General features: G+C 40.0%; 3 protein-coding genes across 12 annotated transcripts in view; 1 reads left to right on the top strand and 2 right to left on the bottom strand.

The window, feature by feature from the left end:
* NEK11 (NIMA related kinase 11) overlaps window positions 1-2476 on the bottom strand; it is a 237763-nt gene extending 235287 nt beyond the window's left edge. For both annotated transcript variants that reach the window (XM_026454179.1, XM_023207420.1), the window contains exon 1: window positions 1353-2476. The gene's annotated coding sequence lies outside the window, so the exon portion shown is untranslated. The remainder of the gene's footprint in view (window positions 1-1352) is intronic.
* A 57-nt stretch (window positions 2477-2533) lies between these two features.
* Window positions 2534-6200, top strand: ASTE1 (asteroid homolog 1). The gene is made up of 4 exons (XM_023207423.1): window positions 2534-2850; window positions 4065-4187; window positions 4331-5657; window positions 6139-6200. The coding sequence occupies exons 3-4, from the start codon at window positions 4356-4358 to the stop codon at window positions 6172-6174; spliced, it is 1338 nt and encodes a 445-aa protein (XP_023063191.1). The 5' UTR covers window positions 2534-2850; window positions 4065-4187; window positions 4331-4355; the 3' UTR covers window positions 6175-6200.
* Window positions 6201-13229: 7029 nt separating this feature from the next.
* ATP2C1 (ATPase secretory pathway Ca2+ transporting 1) overlaps window positions 13230-20560 on the bottom strand; it is a 157278-nt gene continuing 149947 nt past the window's right edge. For 6 of the 9 annotated variants that reach the window (XM_023207405.1, XM_023207411.1, XM_023207413.1 and 3 more), the window contains one exon: window positions 13230-13788. In XM_023207405.1, the coding sequence (XP_023063173.1) occupies window positions 13693-13788 (96 nt within the window). In that variant the 3' untranslated portion in view covers window positions 13230-13692. The remainder of the gene's footprint in view (window positions 13789-20560) is intronic. The other 3 variants (XM_023207408.3, XM_023207410.3, XM_023207406.2) reach the window with 2 other exon arrangements.

Below are 20560 nucleotides of genomic sequence, written 5' to 3'. Positions count from 1 at the left end.
TCAACAATCTCTTCATTTAAGATTTATACTCCCCACCTACTTATAAAAGACTCCAAATACAAGAACATTATCACTTCCTTAAATCTATATATCTGCATCAACCTTTTTGTAATGCCCTCTTCCCACCTTATGTTTACTTTGGTTTACAAAGAGAGTTAGGATTAAACAAGGAATTAGCAGGTGCTGTTTCCTTTAGATTTTTTTTTTTTTTCTGTAGATGTTAAACCACGGTTTTTGCATTTATTAGAGCAGATGCAAAGAGAGATAAGGATTCAGAGAGAATTTTTTCCCATGCTCAGCAAATTCTAATTTCTAAAGTTCCTATTGTACAAATTGTGTATAATCTCTCTGGATTAAAAACAGGAAGAGTTAACAAATTCAATTCAAACCTAAAATTGCATTTAATGTCAGTGGAATATAAATGTTACACATATATTTGTAATTCTTCAGGGAGCTATGAGATGTGACAGTTATGAAAGGCAAGACTGTTTAGGCTGGGAGCAGTGGCTCACGCCTGTAATCCCAGCATTTTGGAAGGCTGAGGTGGGCAGATCACGAGGTCAGGAGATCGAGACCATCCTGGCTAACACAGTGAAAGCCATCTCTACTAAAACTACAAAAAAATTAGCCGGGCGTGGTGGCAGGTCTGTAGACCCAGCTACTCGGAAGCTGAGGCATGAGAATGGCATAAACCCAGGAGGCAGAGCTTGCAGTGAGCCCAGATCTCGCCACTGCACTCCAGCCTTGGCGACAGAGTGAGATTCCATCTCAACAACAAAAAAAAAAAAAAAAAAAAGAGAGAAAAAAGAAAGGCAGGACTGTTTCATATGAGTAGGTACAAAGTAAAATCATTTTTATTCCATCAGAATGTTAAATGTTTTGTTAGTTATCAAGAAAAGTGTGCTTTTGTTTTAAATTTATATAGAAATAATCTTTTAAATTGAAAACTGCTTATACCTTGAAGCTAGGTTTTCATATTCAACAATTCCAAAGCTATGAGACTAAAACGTAGTTTTTAAGGATGGTCAATGGGCCTTAGGTGATGGTGTCCGTCAACCACAAAAACTACTAAGGCAAGTAACCACAAAAATCTCAAAACAGAACATAAGTAAATGCCCATTTACAACATTTTCCTTCTTAAAATGTATTAATCAGTTAAGTTGTACCTGATACCAATGAGATTAGTTGCCAGCTTTTTTTTCCCCTTCCAAAGACATGTTAGTAAAATCTGCTGAAAAAACAACGAGAGACCAGGCCTCTAAATGTACCTTTTGTTTTTACTTCCCCTTCACTGTCATAAAAGTGATGCCGTCTGGCCATACGAAGCTGTTCAAATAAATATATGGACTTACAGCCTTTCCAACCGAAAAGGGTCCTTCAGGTCACTCGGTAATTCTCCTTAAAGATGAGATTAAGGTTCCCTTTAGGGAAGGACAGAATTACGGACGGACAGAATAGTTATGAGAAGTTCACTTCTAGCGGCTCCTATTTGTAAAGGACAGTCTAAACCCAGCAGTGCTTAAGCAGTCTGGTCCAGGCTGCAGAAGACTCTGGGACTAGGTTCCCTCCCGCCCAACCTCACAGACTCAGCCCTGCCACCCCCATTCCAGTCCACTTTTAGGTCATCCATTCCATCAGTCTCCTCTGTGCAACCATAAACCTACCCAAGAATGTTTCGCATTGTCTAGATTCTAGAACTATCTGTTCACTTGACAACACCCTCCCCCTCGAGGTTTGTGAGTGAACTTGGGCACTGAGAACACATCTTCGTTATTTCTGCATCCCCAATCCCTGGCATAACCCCTGGCATATACTAGGTGTTTAAAAAATCTTGTTAGGGCAAATAAGTGTTCAGCAGATCAACTCCCGCCCAAAGGAGGGAAAAAAAGTTGGTTGAGAAAGATAGATGGGAACTTGGAGAAAGTTACCACTTGTGCAAACTACCCCTTCTCGGTGAAACAGATCTGGCAAAAGACAACGGAAGGAGGAGTATTTATCACAAGTTGAAAATCAGTAGTTACCTTCCCAGGTAATAAGAGGAAGCCAATTTGTCACCAGGTTCTGCTATAGTAGAAATCTACCTTTAAAGTAAACCTTAACCTTAAGGTAAAACGAACAATTCCGTGCTTCTTCACTTTTTTAAACATTTACATTTTGGCAAAGCAGGTTAACGTTTATTGAGGGGCACTGAGACTGGAGTAGATCCGGAGATAAGACGTCCAGGAAAGCGAGGAGATCGCAGCCATGGAGCCCTAGAGATTCGGAACCCAGCCGGAACAGCTTGAAACCATTACCTTCCCCCTCGCAGGGCAGCCTGGCGAGCCCCGAGGAGCACAGTGCGCTTTACCTTTCCCTGTTGTGGTCGGAGCGGCCCCCGGGGCTTGCCCAAGTCTTGCCGGTAATCGAGCAGGCTTCAAACTAGGGGCAACCTCACCTACCGACCGCCAGATACCGCGGGCCACGGCTGTTTGGAACCGTCGCCAGGGAGACGGCGCGGGGCATACTGGGAAGTCGGGATGAGGCTGCAGCAAGGCGGAAGTGTTCGCCGACCCAAGTAGGCGGAGAAAGGAGAGGAGGATCGGCGGGTCAAGCTTTCCTACCCTGACAGTAGCCACTTCGGAACGTACGTCCCAGCCCACTTTAGCTACTTAGCGCCTCCGGGCCGGGAGCACCTGCTCCTTGGCGCAGTCTGGCGCCACCGGCATCCAGGAACTGTACTTCCCAGAGACATCACACGGCATACTTCCGGTTCCCACTCTTGGGGTTGGACTCTCACGTGCAGGAGCCAGTTCTCGCTGGGCTCTAGCGGGCTTCTGATGGAGGAGCTACTCCTCTGGGAGGAAAGAGCAGGTGGGCTCTGCTGCAGGTCCGAGCGGCGCGTTGTGAGGGCCGAGGTGGCACGGTGTATGAAGGCCTGTGTTTGAAGACTTAGGTCAAACCTTTGCCCGCCTTTCCCCTGCGCAGCTGTATGCAACTGTCTGTGCAAGGCCCTGTAATTTGCATAGGACGAGTTGACAGGGTCTCTGCTTGTCGACGCTTTACAAGACTGCCTTGCAAAGAAATAAGTACTATACAGGATAGGGTTCTGAGATACTGACAGGGCTGGGACTAGCGTGAGGTAAGTGTAAAATGTAAATGGGTCTCAGTAAAATTCAGTAATCAAGATAAGTTTTAATGCAATATCTCTAAAACTCGAAATTATTGCAAAACAAAATCTGTGAGTGACAAAATGTCACGATTTTAATGTAACAGTACCGTGCTGCGCCATATTGAAACCTGAGGCGCCAAAAGAAAAACCATCAATTCTGATCCTGCGAGTTAAGTTAGCCAGATGAGGAAGAGTAACTGGGCCAGATATGCAAAATAAGATGATGAAGGCCTGGCGCGGTGGCTCACGCCCGTAATCCCAGCACTTTGGGAGGCCGAGGCAGGCAGATCACAAAGTCAGGAGATCGAGACCATCCTGGCTAACACTGTGAAACCCCGTCTCTACTAAAAACACACACACAAAAATTAGCTGGGCGAGGTGGCGGGCGCCTGTAGTCCCAGCTACTTGGGAGGCTGAGGCAGGAGAATGGCGTGAACCCGGGAGGCGGAGCTTGCAGTGAGCCGAGATCGCGCCACTGCACTCCAGCCTGGGCGACAGAGCGAGACTCCGTCTCAAAAAACAAAAAAACAAAAAAGATGAAAAGAGCTCGTGATTAGGGGTGTAACTGGATAGAGGGGTTCCTAGAGGCATGAAGCAGTTTTCCGTATACCAAAAACTATGCCAATTAAGAAGGGCCCACAAGCCTAAAGTCTGAAAGAAGTTCCGTGACTGTCAATACAAAAGAAAAACCTGATCGCTATCATAGGTCCTACACAGCTCATTTTACTGAAGCCCAAATGCTTTGTGATTATGAGATGAATAATGATATCATTTTTTAAGCTTAGGACTTTTTACTTTGACCCCACAAAACAAATACTGTGTGCTGTAAGATGTTGACTATTACCGCTTCAGAATCAAAGTTCACAGAATTTCTATACTTCTGTGTCAGTAATGGACTTTAATGATTTTTCTTTAGAATTAGCAGCAGCCTCTGTCACCATCCAAAGATCACAACCCATGAAACCATTGAGTTTGTGCTTTGTATCAGAAAGCAGAGGAGAATGAAAAAGCAAACCGCTAACATTGCTTGAGGATCTAGGTAAGAATTTATGGATGTTGATATCTATGTTCTATCCAAAGAGCACTTCATAACATTTGCTGTTGATTTAGTGGTGCTGGAAGCAATGACTTGGTGCCCCATAGTCAGCATCAATTGAAAATGCTTTCTGTTGTTTTAAACAGGTGATTAATTCTTTAGACTGTCATCATGGGTATCCGAGGACTAATGAGTTTTGTGGAAGATCACAGTAATGAGTTCTTCACTGATTTGAAGTTGCGGGACACAAAAATTGTCATTGATGGCTATGCTCTTTTCCATCGTCTTTCCTTCAATTCAAACTTGGAGCTCCGGTATGGTGGGGACTATGATTCTTTTGCAGAAATTGTACAAAAATTCTTTGAATCACTGTTTGCTTGTAATATATGCCCATATGTTTTATTAGATGGAGGATGTGACATTTCGGATAAAAAGCTTACAACTTTAAAGGATAGAGCTAGAGAGAAGATCCAGATGGCCCATTCCCTTTCTGTTGGTGGGAGTGGGTATGTATGTCCCTTACTCATCCGGGAAGTATTCATACAGGTTTTGATCAAGCTGCAGGTATGTTTTGTCCAGTGCTTTTCAGAAGCAGATCGGGACATTATGACACTTGCTAATCATTGGAATTGCCCTGTGTTATCGTCAGATAGTGACTTTTGCATTTTTGACCTGAAAGCTGGGTTTTGCCCATTGAATAGCTTTCAGTGGAGAAATATTAACACTATTAAGGGCACACAAAACTATATCCCTGCCAAATGCTTTTCCCTTGATGCATTCTGCCATCACTTTAGCAATATGAATAAAGCTCTACTACCTCTCTTTGCGGTGCTATGTGGAAATGACCATATTAATCTACCTATCATGGAGACATTCTTAAGTAAAGCATGTCTTCCTCTTGGAGCTACCAGTTCTAAAGGGAGGAGACACCACCGAATCCTGGGACTTCTGAATTGGTTGTCTCATTTTGCCAACCCTACTGAAGCACTAGATAATGTTCTGAAATACCTCCCAAAAAAGGATCGAGAAAATGTTAAGGAACTTCTCTGCTGTTCCATGGAAGAATACCAACAGTCCCAGGTGAAGCTGCAGGACTTCTTTCAGTGTGGTACTTATGTCTGTCCAGATGCCTTGAATCTTGGTTTACCAGAATGGGTATTAGTGGCTTTAGCTAAAGGCCAGCTATCACCTTTCATCAGTGATGCTTTGGTCCTAAGACGGACCATTCTTCACACACAGGTGGAAAACATGCAGCAACCAAACGCCCACAGAATATCTCAGCCCATCAGGCAAATCATCTATGGGCTTCTTTTAAATGCCTCACTACATCTGGACAAGACATCCAGGAATGCGTTGCCTCCTCAGCCTCTAGCTTTCAGTGAAGTGGAAAGGATTAATAAGAATATCAAAACCTCAATCATTGATGCAGTAGAACTGGCCAAGGATCATTCTGACCTAAGCAAATTGACTGAGGTAAGTATTTGTAATACTAATGAAATTTTTGTAAAGTACTTTACAGGTTACAAAGTGCTGTCTTGTATATTAGCTCGCTGACTATAACAAACTGATAAGGTTGAGTGCTATCTTGCCCTCATTTCATAGCTAAGAAATCTAGAAATTGAGTGAACTAGGTAATGTCTTAGCCAGAGAGTGACAGTACTAGGACTCAAACCCAGCTCTTTTAGCTCTAAATCTACCATTTCCACTGTACTTCAGTAGTCTGTGTTATCTTCACAGTTATTACTACTATATTGTTATTACTACTAGGTTAATACTAGCTATCAATAGAATGGGGTTATGTGGCTAAAAGGAAAAAAATTCACAACTGAAAAAAAAGTATAGACACTAATGATAGGCATAATATCTCAGACTACATCAGATTTCAAATAAGGTTAGTGCTGATACTAAGGTCTAATTTTTTAACTTTTATTAATGAAGACCTTTTTTAAAATAGGTTTTTGTGGCCGGGCGTGATGGCTCATGCCTGTAATCCCAGCACTTTGGGAGGCCGAGGCGGACGGATCATGAGGTCAGGAGATCGAGACCATCCTGGCTAACAAGGTGAAACCCCGTCTCTACTAAAAATACAAAAATTAGACAGGCATGGTGGCAGGCGCCTGTAGTTCCAGCTGCTCAGGAGGCTGAGGCAGGAAAGTGGCATGAACCTGGGAGGCAGAGCTTACAGTGACCAGAGATTGCGCCACTGCACTCCAGCCTGGGCAACAGAGCAAGACTCCATCTTGAAACAAAAAAAAAAAACAGGTTTTTGTGTCATTATGGTTATTTGCCTAGTTTGATACAGAAAACATGACTCTTAGCCTAACTCAGTGTTGCTTAAACCTGAGTAACAGACCACCTTTTCAAGGAGAAAAAAGTTCTCATGGATCCCAGTGTTGTCTTTTTATATTACATATTTAAAATTACAAATAGATATGAAACGATGCTCATAAAAGAACTAGATTCAGAAATTAAATTCAGATAACTTAAAACAAAAAAACAATTGCAGTGCCCATTAGGGGATTTTCTTAGATCCAATGAAATATTCAGTCTCATAAGACTCATAGACCACACGTGGCACCAGTCTACTCAAGGATGTAGGACAGCAACCACAGCTTCCCAGTGGGTTTGAGTCAGGTTTTCCTTTTCTGTCAGAGTTCTCCCAGCACTGTTATCAGTCTACATCAAAGGTTTACCAACATTGGTGATTTTGTCCCCCAGAGGACATTTGGCAATGCCTGGAGACATCTTTGTTGTCCCTACCTAGGGAGTAGAAGGGGTAGTGGTTGCTACTGGTATCTAGTGGGGAGAGGCCAAAGATCCTGCTAAATTATACAATCTGTACTTACAGTGCACAGGAAAGTGCCCCATAACAAAGAATCTCTAGCCCAAAACACCAGTAGTGCCATTCCCTGGGCTATACAGCTGACCAGGAACTAGCCTCTTAGCCTCCTCATCAGTCACATCTCAGACAGGAGGAGATGAATGTCATAGTGTATGAGTGCAAGAGCCTTCTTGGCATGGGGCAGTGAGTCCAAGAGCCTTCTTGGCATTGGCGAGTGACTGTTAAACCCCCAGGGTTTCTTTGGTGGCGGGGTGAAGAAAATGTTTTGGAATTAGTGATGGCTGTGCAAGTTTATAAATATACTAAACCAAGGCAAGGTGGCTCATATCTGTAAGCCCAGCACTTTGGGAGGCCAAAGTGGGAGGATCACTTGAGGCCAGTAGTTCAAGACCAGCGCCTGGGCAACACAAGAAGACTCTGTCTCTACAAAAAAAAAAAAAAAAAAAAAAAACTAAAAATTAGCCAGGCATGGTGGTAGAGCTACTCAAGAAGCTGAGGTTGGAGGATTGTTGAGCCCAAGAGGTCAAGCCTGCAGTGAGCTGTGATTGTGCTCCCTGTTGAGCAAAACCCTGTCTCTAAAAATATATATACACTAAACCCACTGAATTGTATACTTTAAAAGGATGATTTTTATTACATATGAATTATATCTCAGTTAAATAAAGGAGAAAAAAAGGTTTCACTGGCTTAAAAGCCCCATTCCCTATAGGATCCAGTCTTTCTTATAATTCATGCCATAAACATAGCTAGCTAGGTCCCTGAGAGGGATATCCTACTTAAGACACTGCACTCAGGGAAACCCCAAGATATGGTGTCCCCACCAGGTATTTATAGTTCATTTATATATAGTTTAAGCTTAGATGCAATTTTATAAGTCATCTTTATAATGCTTGGTAACACAACTGACAACCTACCTTTAGCACATTTCCAGGGGTACAAAACTAGAAAGTGGAGCATAAGTCAGATTCTCCAAGGGATTTATTAACACTTTACCCACATCAATAAAATTCAAACTATAGCTACATTCTTAATGTTTTGCTGAAATTACATTTCTGCTCAAACATAAATGGTGCTGTTGAAGGAGAGTTTTTTAAAAAAAAAAATGTAATGGCTTTACTGAGAAGTAATGTACAGTGAAGTGCACATATTTAAAGTGTGTACTTTAATGAGTTTTGACATGTCTACATCTGTGAAGTCATCCTACAATTAAAATAATGAATGTATCCATAACCCCTGAGGTTTCATCTTGTTCCTTTGCAATTCATGCTTCCTTGAGTATAAACAAAGTAAAGTGCACAAATAATTTGTACAGCATGATAAATTTTTGCAAGGTCTATACATCCATGCAAAGAATCATTATCGCCACCCCAGAAGCTTCTCCTAGTGTCTGGTTCCAGTCACTCGCTCTGCAACTCCCTATAATCACTCTCCTGTTTAACAACACAGAATAGTTTTAACTGAATTTTTACTTTAGAAATGAACTCTTTCATCTGGCTTTTATTCCACATGAGATTCATTTGCATTGCTGTGAGTAGCTGATTTCTCGTTGCTGTAACGTTATTCTATTTTGGTATATTACCATTATACACTTATGAGCATTTTTTTTCATTATACAGCTTATGAGCATTCGGGTTCTTTCCAATTTTCCATTTCCATGTGTTCATTAGCCATTTGATATTCTGTTATATGAAGTTTCTGTACAGTTTTTTGTTCATTTTTATTACCATATACGGTACCTTTGTCAAATAACATATTGTGAGTAGTCTCTCCCATTGTTTATTCACTCTAGTATGTTTTGATGAACAGAAGTTCTTAATATACTCTAATTTACATTTTTATTATTTGTGGTTACCACTTTTATGAACTGCTTAAGAAATTGCCTACTCCAGGGTCATGAAAATTTTTTGCTGTTCACGTTTAGCATTTAGATCTATAACTTAGCTAGAATTGGTTTTTTGTGGGTGTGTATGGTGTGAAATAGGGATCAGGACACCTTTTTTCCCCACATGGAAATCCAACTGAATCCCATGAGTATAGCAGCAGGCTGCTTATATTCTTTGCTAAGTAGAGATGACTTAGTGTTCTCATCATTTACCTGGATTCAAAATAGAGTGAAATTTTAGTTCACTCTCTGTGCTGTGCCATCACCCAGCTTTCTCTTGGCATAAATTAATCAATTCTGAATTAGCTCAATGCTTAATTGTTCTAATTAGCCCATGAAAATTATAAATGTACCAGGTGCTAATGTGATTCCAAACACAAATGCAGGAAACAAGTATAGAAACCTTGTGATAGTACCTATTCATTTTGTTTTTTACATCTTGTTGTAATACATTATCTGCTTTGACCAGCTGTTGTTAATAGAAACTGTATAGTCTCATTTAATTCCCACAATAACCACATGGGATAGGTTTTCATTTTGGTTACGTTAGTTGCAATGGACAGAGCACCATTCAAGTTAACCAATGGAAGGTTAATCATAAGGAGACACAGAAGTGGATCATTCTTAAGGAGTAAGGCAGCCAAGACCAGTAGACCAGTCTCTCTCTGGGCATCTCTGCCTCTCGGGGCAGCTGCTTCTGCAGGCTTGTACTTTCACTCCCCCTGGGGAAGAGGGAAAGTAGTGGTCACATGGGATAGAACCTAACTTTAAGGGCTGTGAGTTGAGTACTTCCCCTTTTGGAAGGAACTGAGGACTGGTGAGTTTGATGAGACATCTTACACAAGTCATTATGATGACCATTTTACAGGTAAGTCAGACAGACTAGAAAAGGTCTGAAACCTTTCGAACAAGGCCATAGGGTTAGTGCAGGCGGAACATCTCTGAAGTCACAGCCAGACTGCTTTGTTTATGAAAAGTTGTAACTTGGCTCTATAATTCAGTAATTTAAATACTATATATCAGAAAAGAATTGGTGTATTTTCTTAGCTCTACTTAGTGCATTTTAAAAACCAGTTTAAGAGTTTAGTTTCCACTTTACTTTAAGTAGTTAAAACTACTTCCAGTAGGGGTGATTGGTTATACTATGAAGCTCTTTGCATATTTCTAATTTTAAAATTTTTATCACAATATTATTAAAAGCAGTATTTAGAAATATCGTACTAAAGTTTTCATGCATTAATGACAAAACTATTTTGTCATTTATGATGTGTTTTGTTTCAGGTGAACATCTCTAGTCTCAGCTGTCAACCACTCTTTCTACTAACTAGATGTTACGTGCTGAGAAATCTATCACCATCTCGACTTTCCAGAAAGCAGAAAATCTTTTTCTGGCTGTGTGCAGACACTAGGGATACAACTTTTTTTTTCGTAAAGTTTGATTTTAAAGTCCCCCAGAAGATGCCCTTTTAATGTTCCTATGAGTGCATGACCTGTAAGGTCCCTTCTGGTTCTTACAAGTCTTGGTAATTCACTGAGGTAAAATTATTTCAACAAGAACCTCAGTGCTCTTATAGCTGTTTACTTCTGAGCTTTTACTTGAAGTACACTTTAAACCATGAAGTAAAAGTGAGTGTGGTGTGTTACTGCAAGCACAATGCAAGTAGTCCTTAAAATATTCCTATCTCCCTTGAATATACCTCTAATCTACAAGCAGCCTCCTGGGACAATCCCTGTGTGTCTTTTATGCAAAGACAATAAAGCATTCAACAGGGAAGGGACATGAGACAGGACCCAAACAAATAGAAAGAGTATATGCCACAAAGGGTTCCTATAAGCAACGTTTGTCTTCTGGAGGCAATTAGTAATGGCATCATGTTGAAGGCAAATGCCTGTTGCACAGGCAACAGGTGGGGTTGAGTATAGAGCTTTGTTTCTCAAAGTAGAATACTTGGGCTGCTAGTTAAAATGTATATTCCTGGGCTCTCTCTCAGGTTAGTCAATCAAAATTTATGGAGTAGGGCCTGAGGATTGAATTTTTAACAAGCTTCCCATGTGACATGTGCACTGAAGATGCTCACCAGCGTATACAAAGAGGATGGAAAGACATAAATAAAGGTTGTGTAGGAGTATGCAGTACACCCATTCAACCAACCATATTTATAAAGCATCTTATTCATGTTCTAAATGCTGTGAGTGTGGCTGATTTTTTTTTCCCCACAAGAAGTTTTAACAGCTGACAGAAGTTTCATTAGCATGAAATCTCATGCTATGGTGGAAAAAAAAAAAAAAACAGACATTTCCCAAAGTAACTTGCAGGATGCTTGGTGTGTATTTTCAGCTCTCCTTGAGGCGGCGGCAGATGCTTCTGTTAGAAACCCTGAAGGTGAAACAGACCATCCTGGAGCCAATCCCTGCCTCACTGAAGTTGCCCGTTGCTGTCAGTTGCTACTGGTTGCAGCACACTGAGACCAAAACAAAGCTACATCATCTACAATCCTTACTGCTCACAATGCTACTGGGACCCTTGACTTCCATAATCAACAGCCCTGGTAGGTAAATGGAAATTACAGGAGTATATTGTTGCATGTTGCTTGCAAACTGTTTGCTCAAGAGTTTACACAAACAAAAAAGTATTCTTGGATTATTTACTCCCATTAATTATATCAGAACTTAGATGTGGAGTCATCAAAATATCATTCATTCATTGGTAAATATTTTTTAACACTTCATGTGCCAGGCTCAGTGCTGGAGGGCTTGAATCTTAAGTATACAGCAGTGAGATGTGTTGGGATACTGCCAACTCCCATCTCTTTGGTGGCACCTACTGCTTTAACTTGTGAAGTATGACAGTGTATTTTGCCAGCTGCATTTGTATTCCATGTTCCCTGTCCAGTTATTCACACAGCAGCAACATCATCACAAGAAACTTGCCCAGAAGTGAAACTTCTAAATACCTACAGCCACTGCATTCTTGCTTATACATCTTTTTATTCCTTTTTCTCTGCTGTAAGTTTCAATTAGTATGGAAGTAGTGATGACATAGTAATTTGTCTTTTTTTTTTTTTTTTTTTTGAGATGGAGTCTCACTCTGTTGCCTAGGCTGGAGTGCAGTGGCACAATCCTGGCTCACTGCAACCTCTGCTGCCTGGGTTCAAGCGATTCTCCTGCCTCAGCCTCCCAAGTAGCTGGGATTACAGGTGACCGCCACCACACCCAGCTAATTTTTGTATTTTTAGTAGTGACGGGGTTTCACCATCTTGGTCAGGCTGGTCTTGAACTCCTGATCTTGTGATACACCTGCCTGAGCCTCCCAAAGTGCTGGGATTACAGGCATGAGCCACCACGCCCAGCCAGTAGTATCTCTTAAATACACCGAAGCAAGGTTATCTGCATATAATACAAGGTGAAGTAAATGCTGAAACATTGGGACACTTTAATACTCTAGTGGAATATCCTCTTTAAAGATTATGAATGCTCTACCACTGTATAAATATGTATAATAATTATACTCTAGAATAGTACTATCTAATATGGTGGCTACTAGCCAGACGTGGCCAAAGTTAAATTCCATTTAAATTAAAAATTGAGGTTTTCAGTTACACTAGCCACACTTCAAGTGTCAGGTAGTCACATATGGCCATAGACTAGCTTACTGTATTGGACAGCACTGCAGAAAGTTCTATTAGATAGTGCTACTCTAGTTTACTATTTTATAAGACTAAGATAAAAGAATGGAACAGCATGGACTCCTGTTTCCCAAGTATTAAGGCTCAAGCTTGACAGCTGTCAGAGGGACTATTGTTATACGACAGCCAACTTAAATCAGTGAAGGCCCACTGCTGCTTTACGAACACAGATTTAGGATATTTCCTCTGATTGAATAATAAATACACTGTAAGAAAGCTCTCAGAGCACAAGCCTGTTAAGTTTTTACCTGAGTCCAACAGAAGGGGCATGTCAAGGGTCTGTTTCTTTTCTTTTAGGAAACGTGGACCCTGTCCCCAGGCAGGCTCAGTGCCTTGCTGCTCGCTAGTTGGTAAAAGGTGGGCCTCCTTTTGATTATTTTCAAATTGGTCCAGATGTTAATTTTGTGTACCCCTGCCCAAACAAATCTGTAGAAACTTAGAGCTAAACACACGCAACATTCCTTATTTCCTAGGATTGCTGCTTCTTGCCCCTTATTCTCTACTATGAAAAGAAGCTGATTATTTGCCAAATTCTCCAAGTCATACTTTAGCTTCCTCCCATAAAACACAGAGGTCAAAATGTGTTTTGAACACACACGTTGTTTCTTTAACATAAATGTACCACAGCATGGGAATTTCGGTGAAAGAGAACAGTAAAGAGAATAATATTTAATAGTCATTTGTATTTTTCATAGACACAGATTTAGGGTTTAGAGAATTCAAATGCAGACATGTTTATAGTCAGGTAGTAGACCAGTGGAAGAGATCTTATTTCAGGGAAAAAGTAAATTCTGATGGGTTGAATAAAGTTAGGTCATCATTAAAAAAACAGTTCAGTATCAGTATTTCCATTTATACAGCAAGGCATTTATGAAGCCAGAAGAGAAAAACATCTTAGTTTTTTTCAATGCATTGTTTTCTGTATGGAATTTGTAGTATATGTGGGGAAATGAAAAGCTGTTACAGTGCTTTTGAAATACTGCCCTTGGGTTGTTTCTTTATTTAGGTAAGGAAGAGCTGCAGGAAGATGGTGCTAAGATGTTGTATGCAGAGTTCCAAAGAGTGAAGGTGCAGACACGGCTGGGCACAAGACTGGACTTAGACACAGCTCACATCTTCTGTCAGTGGCAGTCCTGTCTCCAGATGGGGATGTATCTCAACCAGCTGTTGTCCACTCCTCTCCCAGAGCCAGACCTAACTCGGTAAGCACCATGGGAAACTTTAGTTCAGATGGAAGCACACAAAAGTAAATACAGTACTTTCACTTATATTTAAAGCAACAAAGTTACTTAAAAAAAAAAACAACCTAATCTTAGTGTAATTGATTTTGAGTCACTGTTATAGCTGAAGAGCTGGAAACAGGAAAAATATTAAATTTCCATATTCTCGAAGAATGTTTCCATGATTCAATCCAATTTTAAAACATCAGTTCCTTTAAGTAAAACGTTAATATGTGGGAGAGGGGAGGTAATTGTTGGTAGGATATAACTCTCTCCTTTCCTCTTGGTCTTTAAATGTCACTTTGTAGAGCCTTTTTCTGATAACCCACCCTAGTGAGACATACTGTCTACCCTCATTCACTCTAGTCCTGTTACTCTGTATTTTTTTTAACTGCATTCCTTACCACTTGGCATATGGCTTACTCATTCATTCAAATATTAAATGCCTACCCTGTGCTAGGGTGTAGGGACAAAAACAGAATCTCTGCTCTAATGGAGCTTTCATTCTAAGTGAGATGACGAGTAGATGCCCAAGTGAACTTAACATAGGATATTTGCTTTACCAGGCAAGAAAGACAATAAGGGAGTTGAGCCTATGTGCCACAGAGTAATTATAATGTTTGTCTGTGGAGTTTAAGCTGGGTATCATAAAAAGAAATGACAGCAGCAGTAGGGTGTGGAGCAGTGAAAAAAGTGATAGGATCAATGGATTGGACATCTTGGTAATTGACCATCCAGGAGGTACTTGAGGGAGAGATGAAGATAAAAAGGAGATAAATTATGTTTTGTTTGTCTCTCCACTCAGATGTAAACTCTATGGGTGGAGGGGCTTGTCTATTTAATTTGCTGTTGCAGCCCCAGTGCCTTCAATACTTTGAATGAGGATATATGGAGGCATACAAAATATGGTGGGACTTTATATATTTCAACGTAAAAAGCCTCCTGGCAGTAAACAGTGTTGTTAATGTATCTCTGGGCCTTATATCTGAGCTAACACAAATAAGACTAATTGGCCTTTGACCCATGGATTCTTTATTTCTTTTGTTTAATAATTTAAGGTCATTCTTGACTGGATCCTCTTTAGTTACCACAAATCCTTTTAAAACAAAACAGGAAACACAAAACCAAACAGTTCTCTTAATTATGATTTAAAGAGCAGGACTGTTCTTGAATCTCAGCATAACCAAGGCTTTTTACACAGAGATTTTACACTGATTAAATGATGGTTCTACATGGATTGCTGAGGTACCAGTTCATCAGCTTTGTCCATAACTAATAAACTTGTGGATTCCAATTAATCTCATCTTCTATTTGTGAAGGTTTTTAGTCCCAGTGAATGACCTTGCAAATGATGCCAATAAATTTTCTCCTATTCTAACAAACCACCTGTTTGGTTTATCAGGGTCATTTTAAATTCCTTTTCTTTAAAATTAAAGTGTTAAAGACACCTGCTCAGCCTGGGACTAACTGCAGAACCAGCTAAGCATGCATCATGTAATTTGTTGATAAAAAGTTTTTAAGTATCACCAGCAAAGAATCTTTTGTCATACCAGCTCAGTTCCTTCCTTCAAAGAACAGATTATTCTTAAGTAATTTCAATAATATTATAGAGCAATAAGAGCTCTCATTGTTTAGATGCATTTGTTGAAGCTATGTCAATGGTGGTTATCCTGTTGCACTGAATTAGTTCTTTAACAACACACTGTTTTCTCCCTTTGAACAGACTGTACAGTGGAAGCCTGGTGCACGGGCTATGCCAACAACTGCTAGCATCGACCTCTGTAGAAAGTCTCCTGAGCATGTGTCCTGAGGCTAAGCAACTTTATGAACATCTATTCAATGCCACAAGGTCATATGCCCCCACTGAAATATTCCTACCAAAAGGTAAATCAAATTCAAAAAAAAAAAGGCAGAAGAAACAGAATACCAGCTATTCTAAGAACAGAGGGAGAACCACTGCACACACCAAGTGTTGGTACAAGGGAAACAACCGGTTTGGGTTGTTAATGGTTGAAAACTTAGAGGAACACAATGAGGCCTCCGACCTTGAATAAAATTCAGTTTGCATCAAACTAGATGTATTTAATATAATCCTTACTTCAAATTATTCTGTTACCTCCCTTGAAACAATTAACTTTTTCTTTAGGACTAACTTGTTAGAGGATAAACATCACAACAATCTGAATTCCAAGTTATTTTGTATTTTGCTTTTAATAAATACAACCTGATTTAAGAAACTTTTGTATTTCTAAATATGTTTGAAACCATGTTGATACTTCTCACGTTCCACTTCAGCAAGTTAACGGTAATATATGCTATATGCTTTAAATTGCAGCAATTTAGCCAGCTATATTCTCAGAAAGAGTAAAAGTCTCACTCAATTATTGCCTTTAAGTAGCAGCTGGTTATCATTTCAAAAAATTTTAAGAACAGTTTCCTCTTTGTACTTTAGTATGAAGTCTGGGCAATGAAAGGTAGAGAAGTGAGGATGCCAGACAGAAAATGTCTCTACTAAAAGTAAGTACTTAAGTCAATGAGACCATGACAGGATTGAAGAGCACTTTAGGTACACTCCAGGTTTTAAAGCAGAAGTTCAAACTAATGGCCCCAGCCAAATAGGAAACAGCATCCTGAGCTGTTAGACCTAGAGGAGGAGGAAACAGTGAGAAGTGAAAATATCAGAGATATATGCAGCAATACCAGACTGTATGCCCTCTTTATACTATAGATTTTGACCCATTAATGAGATGTGAAAGTAATGAGTCACACCCATTATTTTTTAATGAAAAAATTAGAATGGAAAATATCAGATAATACATATCATGTATTAGGTCATTGTGTAAAATGTATTCCTTACTGTGGACTGTAGTGAAAAAGTTTAAAAGGTACTGCTCTGGAAAATACTGCCAAATGGAGGCTGCTAAAATTAGAAATACCTGAAGAGTTGTGAAGGTGCAAGCCAGTTCCAAATAAGAACTTGAAAATAAAGAGAACCAAGTAGAATAAATGCATTGGGCAAGATCCGAAAATATATTCAACCTTCATTTTACTTGTATTCATACAAATTGTGTTCTTCCTTCTGTACTCTCTCATTGGTATATTCCATCAGGAATAGCCCTAAAGGTAGCTTTAAAGCTGCCATTTTGAGCAGGCCTATGTACAGTTCCTAATATCTGATAAACAATTTTCTTTACTGTCCTAGAAGTACCATACTCTTAGAGGAATAAGCCCAGCATCAGCCAGTGTCAAACACACACCTGCCAAGTGTTGACTGGGTTTCTCCATTTACAAACGACACAATACATCATTTGCTCCTAGAATATTCAAACCTAACAATTACTTTGTTAAATAAGAGTTCTTGAAATAAGGAAATTTTTATTATTTTCAGAGGATTACATGGGAGTTCTTCAGTAAGGTTATTTTTATAACCTTACTAACAACCATCTCCAAAGAGATGGTTATTCCCAGAAGAATCAAGAAAAGAGCAGTCAAGTACATCTATTTTTGAAAAGAAATGTTACTGGAAAATAATGTATCTAATGGGGACTATAAACATGGCAGACCCATGCTGGGTGTGTGGCTCACGCCTGTAATCCCAGCACTTTGGAAGGCCAAGGCAGGCAGATTATTTGAGGTCAGGAGTTCAAGACCAGCCTGGCCAACATGGTGAACCCCATCTCTACTAAAAATACAAAAATTAGCCAAGCATCATGGCAGGCACCTGTAGTCCCAGCTACTCAGGAGGCTGAGGTGGGAGAATTGCTTGAACCTGGGAGACAGAGGCTGCAGTGAACCGAGATAGTGTCACTGTACTCTAGCCTAGGTGTCTCAAAAACAAAACAAAACAAAACAAAAACAAAACAAAACAAAAAACACACACATAAGACCTTTGTTATACCAAATCCTCCCTACCTTGATTCCTGGAGGTTTGAGGCTAATCTGGAGATTATATTAATATAACTATCCCATTTCCTGGGTTGTCATCAACACTGCTTCTTAAAACCACTGAATTACCTCTATCATGTTTTTCTTTGATTAAAAGTGTCCTCCTCCAGCAGAAGTAATAAGTCAGGTTCCTTTCTCTAACCATGGCACTCAGGACCATTCCACTGAAAATTATCCAGCCTTGCAGTAAAGGAGTGAAAGTCTAATAATGTCCCTTTAAGCATACTACCCTGGTGTATATCTTCTCCTACATATATTAGATGAGAGGTCACAGGCACTTCACAGGAGTATGTAAGGTGGTTCACCGAAGAATGATGACATAGCACCTGAACCCCCTGCAGAAGACATTCTTATTTAAGCTGCTTGGGAGACAACATACAATGAAATGACAAAAGATTATTTTGGTGGTTCACCGAAAAATGATGACATAGCACCTGAACCCCCTGCAGAAGACATTCTTGTTTAAGCGGCTTGGGAGACAACATACAATGAAATGACAAAAGATTATTTTATTAGGTTGGTGCAAAAGTAACTGTGGTTTTTACCATTATATAAAGGATTGTCTGTCAGATGCAAAATGGCAAAGTGCAGACTGAATACTACAATAAGGAAACAGCAGTCACCAGGATGAGAGGTTAAATCACAGGAAGATTCTCATGCCTGGCTTTTGACCTGGCTTTAAAGAATAGGAATTTTAAAATTCAGATCAGATATACATTAGGAACACCTGTGTAGAAGCAGAATGTTATAGATCCCATATTCCCTTTCCAAAATCTAGTTTCCTGTGTTTGCAATCAAGTGATTAGGTCCTGCTCTCTCTAATTCAGTTCTAACAAATGAAATCTCATCTTAGGCTTTGGAAATTGTCTTCAGTTAGCAGCTCAAGTAACAAAAGGAACTCGGGGCAGCGAAGATGAATGAATTTTAGAGATAAAGCTGAAGAGACAGGAAAACTTTTACTATAACCTAATCATGTTCTGTATTTAGTGGTGATAAAATTATATGTGAAGTCTATTTTGTACAAGCACTTTTTGAGACACCTGGACCTTGAAAGTTTAATATACATCCTGTAAATATAATCACAGGTCTTTCATGCTATTTGATCATGGGGAAAGAATTCAAATTAACCTTTTAGCATCTGAATTTGAATTTCAGAAGATAAAGACCATAGCTAAAAAGCCCTTAGATTTCTCTTTTTCTCCTTTGTGCACAAAAGGAAATAAATCAATGACTATGCCTCAGTTGCCCTACCTGCAAAGGATTTTAACAGTCCAAATTATTGTCTAAAAGATAAAATAACATGTATTTTTAAGTTACTTAACGCAGTGCCTGATACTAAAAATGTGTTATTAAGTGATGGCCATTGTTATATCCCCAATGAAAAGCCAGGGCAAAGCAAGGAATGTGGGAAGAAGTGAGTGAGTGTTAAGCAGTACAAAGATTAAGACAACGTTTGAGACCAGAATTGCCATAGGTTTAAGAGCAGAATTTTGCAGAGGCAAAAGAGATCAACACTATCAAATATGGTGAAGAAGAGAGACAGGCAGGAATGTGAGACTATTATAGCAACTCCAGCAGTAGCCACACTGGAAAGGGCAGAAAACTACCAAAAGAATTTCAATGGGCAGCCAAGCTCAAACTTAGAAAATAATGAAAAAAGACTAGAAGGAATTATCCCCATGTGAGTACCTGTCCCCCTTTAGCCCTTTTTCCTATTTTCAGAGTTTTCTGTAGTGTTTTTAAAGCTCAATTTGAAAGAGCCCTTGGCATGTTTAAAGATAGGAAAAGGTGGCCAGGCGCAGTGGCTCACACCTGTAATCCCGGCACTTTGGGAGGCCAAGGTGGGCAGGTAACGAGGTCAGGAGATCGAGACCATCCTGGCTAACACGGTGAAACCCCGTCTCTACTAAAAATACAAAAACAAAATTAGCCGGCGTGGTGGCAGGCGCCTGTAGTCCCAGCTACTCGGGAGGCTGAGGCAGGAGAATGGCGTGAACCCAGGAGGCAGAGCTTGCAGTGAGCCGAGATCGTGCCACTGCACTTCAGCCTGGGCGACAGAGCGAGACTCTGTCTCAAAAAAAAAAAAAAGAGAGAGAAAGGTGAAGAGCAGATATTACCATTTCCTAAAAATTTCCTCTTCCTGCAACTACCAGCGTTATAAACCTGGCCCTACTCCATAATCCTAAGGAGGCCAAACCCAGTTTTACCCTTAGCAAGGTTGCCAGATTTCACTGGGTGCTGCTCTCTACCACATGCTGTTTGGCTGGCTGGCGTACCATGAACCTGAGCAGCACCTGGAAAGCCGTCACTACCGAGACCAGAAAGTTCCATAAAGAGATAAACTTTCAGTGGTGCCTGACTCAAAATGTGACACTGTATTTTCAGTAAGATAGATGTGGGGTACTTGGTGTTTATCTCATGTCTTTTAATGACACACTTCAGTCATCACAGCTGAAAGTGATTCTGCATCTTGTACCAATTTGAAATTAAATACTACTCTTGGAAAAATGCCACCCCACTTCCAGCAGCAGCTTTCTGAGCCATACAGGATAAGCTGCTTTTGCATTTCTTTCCAGAGGTATGAATAATACTAAATTCAAGTCCATCCAGCTGTAAAAATTCTAAGATGAGAACTTCATGTTGAGGAAGGAAGTTTTAAAATTTAAAAGGCATGACTACACGACAGTCTGTTAAAATGGGAGAAGTGAATGAGATAATACATGGAAGAAGAATTTCTAGCTAGTTTCACTGGATTCTGTTTTTAGGGAGAGAAATCAAATGAAAAATGAACATGTTACAAT

Source organism: Piliocolobus tephrosceles, chromosome 2 (genome assembly GCF_002776525.5).
Source record: "Piliocolobus tephrosceles isolate RC106 chromosome 2, ASM277652v3, whole genome shotgun sequence".
NCBI classification, from domain to species: Eukaryota; Metazoa; Chordata; class Mammalia; order Primates; family Cercopithecidae; genus Piliocolobus; species Piliocolobus tephrosceles.
The sequence above is the reverse complement of the archived record's forward strand: the minus strand, read 5'-3'. Positions and strand labels throughout refer to the sequence as shown.

Bases quoted from the DNA above. Each gene is read 5' to 3' on its own strand.
- ASTE1 (XM_023207423.1), top strand. From the start codon at position 4,356: ATGGGTATCCGAGGACTAATGAGTTTTGTGGAAGATCACAGTAATGAG. The intron at 5,658-6,138 runs GTAAGTATTTGT...TTTTTAAAATAG, and splicing joins ACCTAAGCAAATTGACTGAG to GTTTTTGTGGCCGGGCGTGA.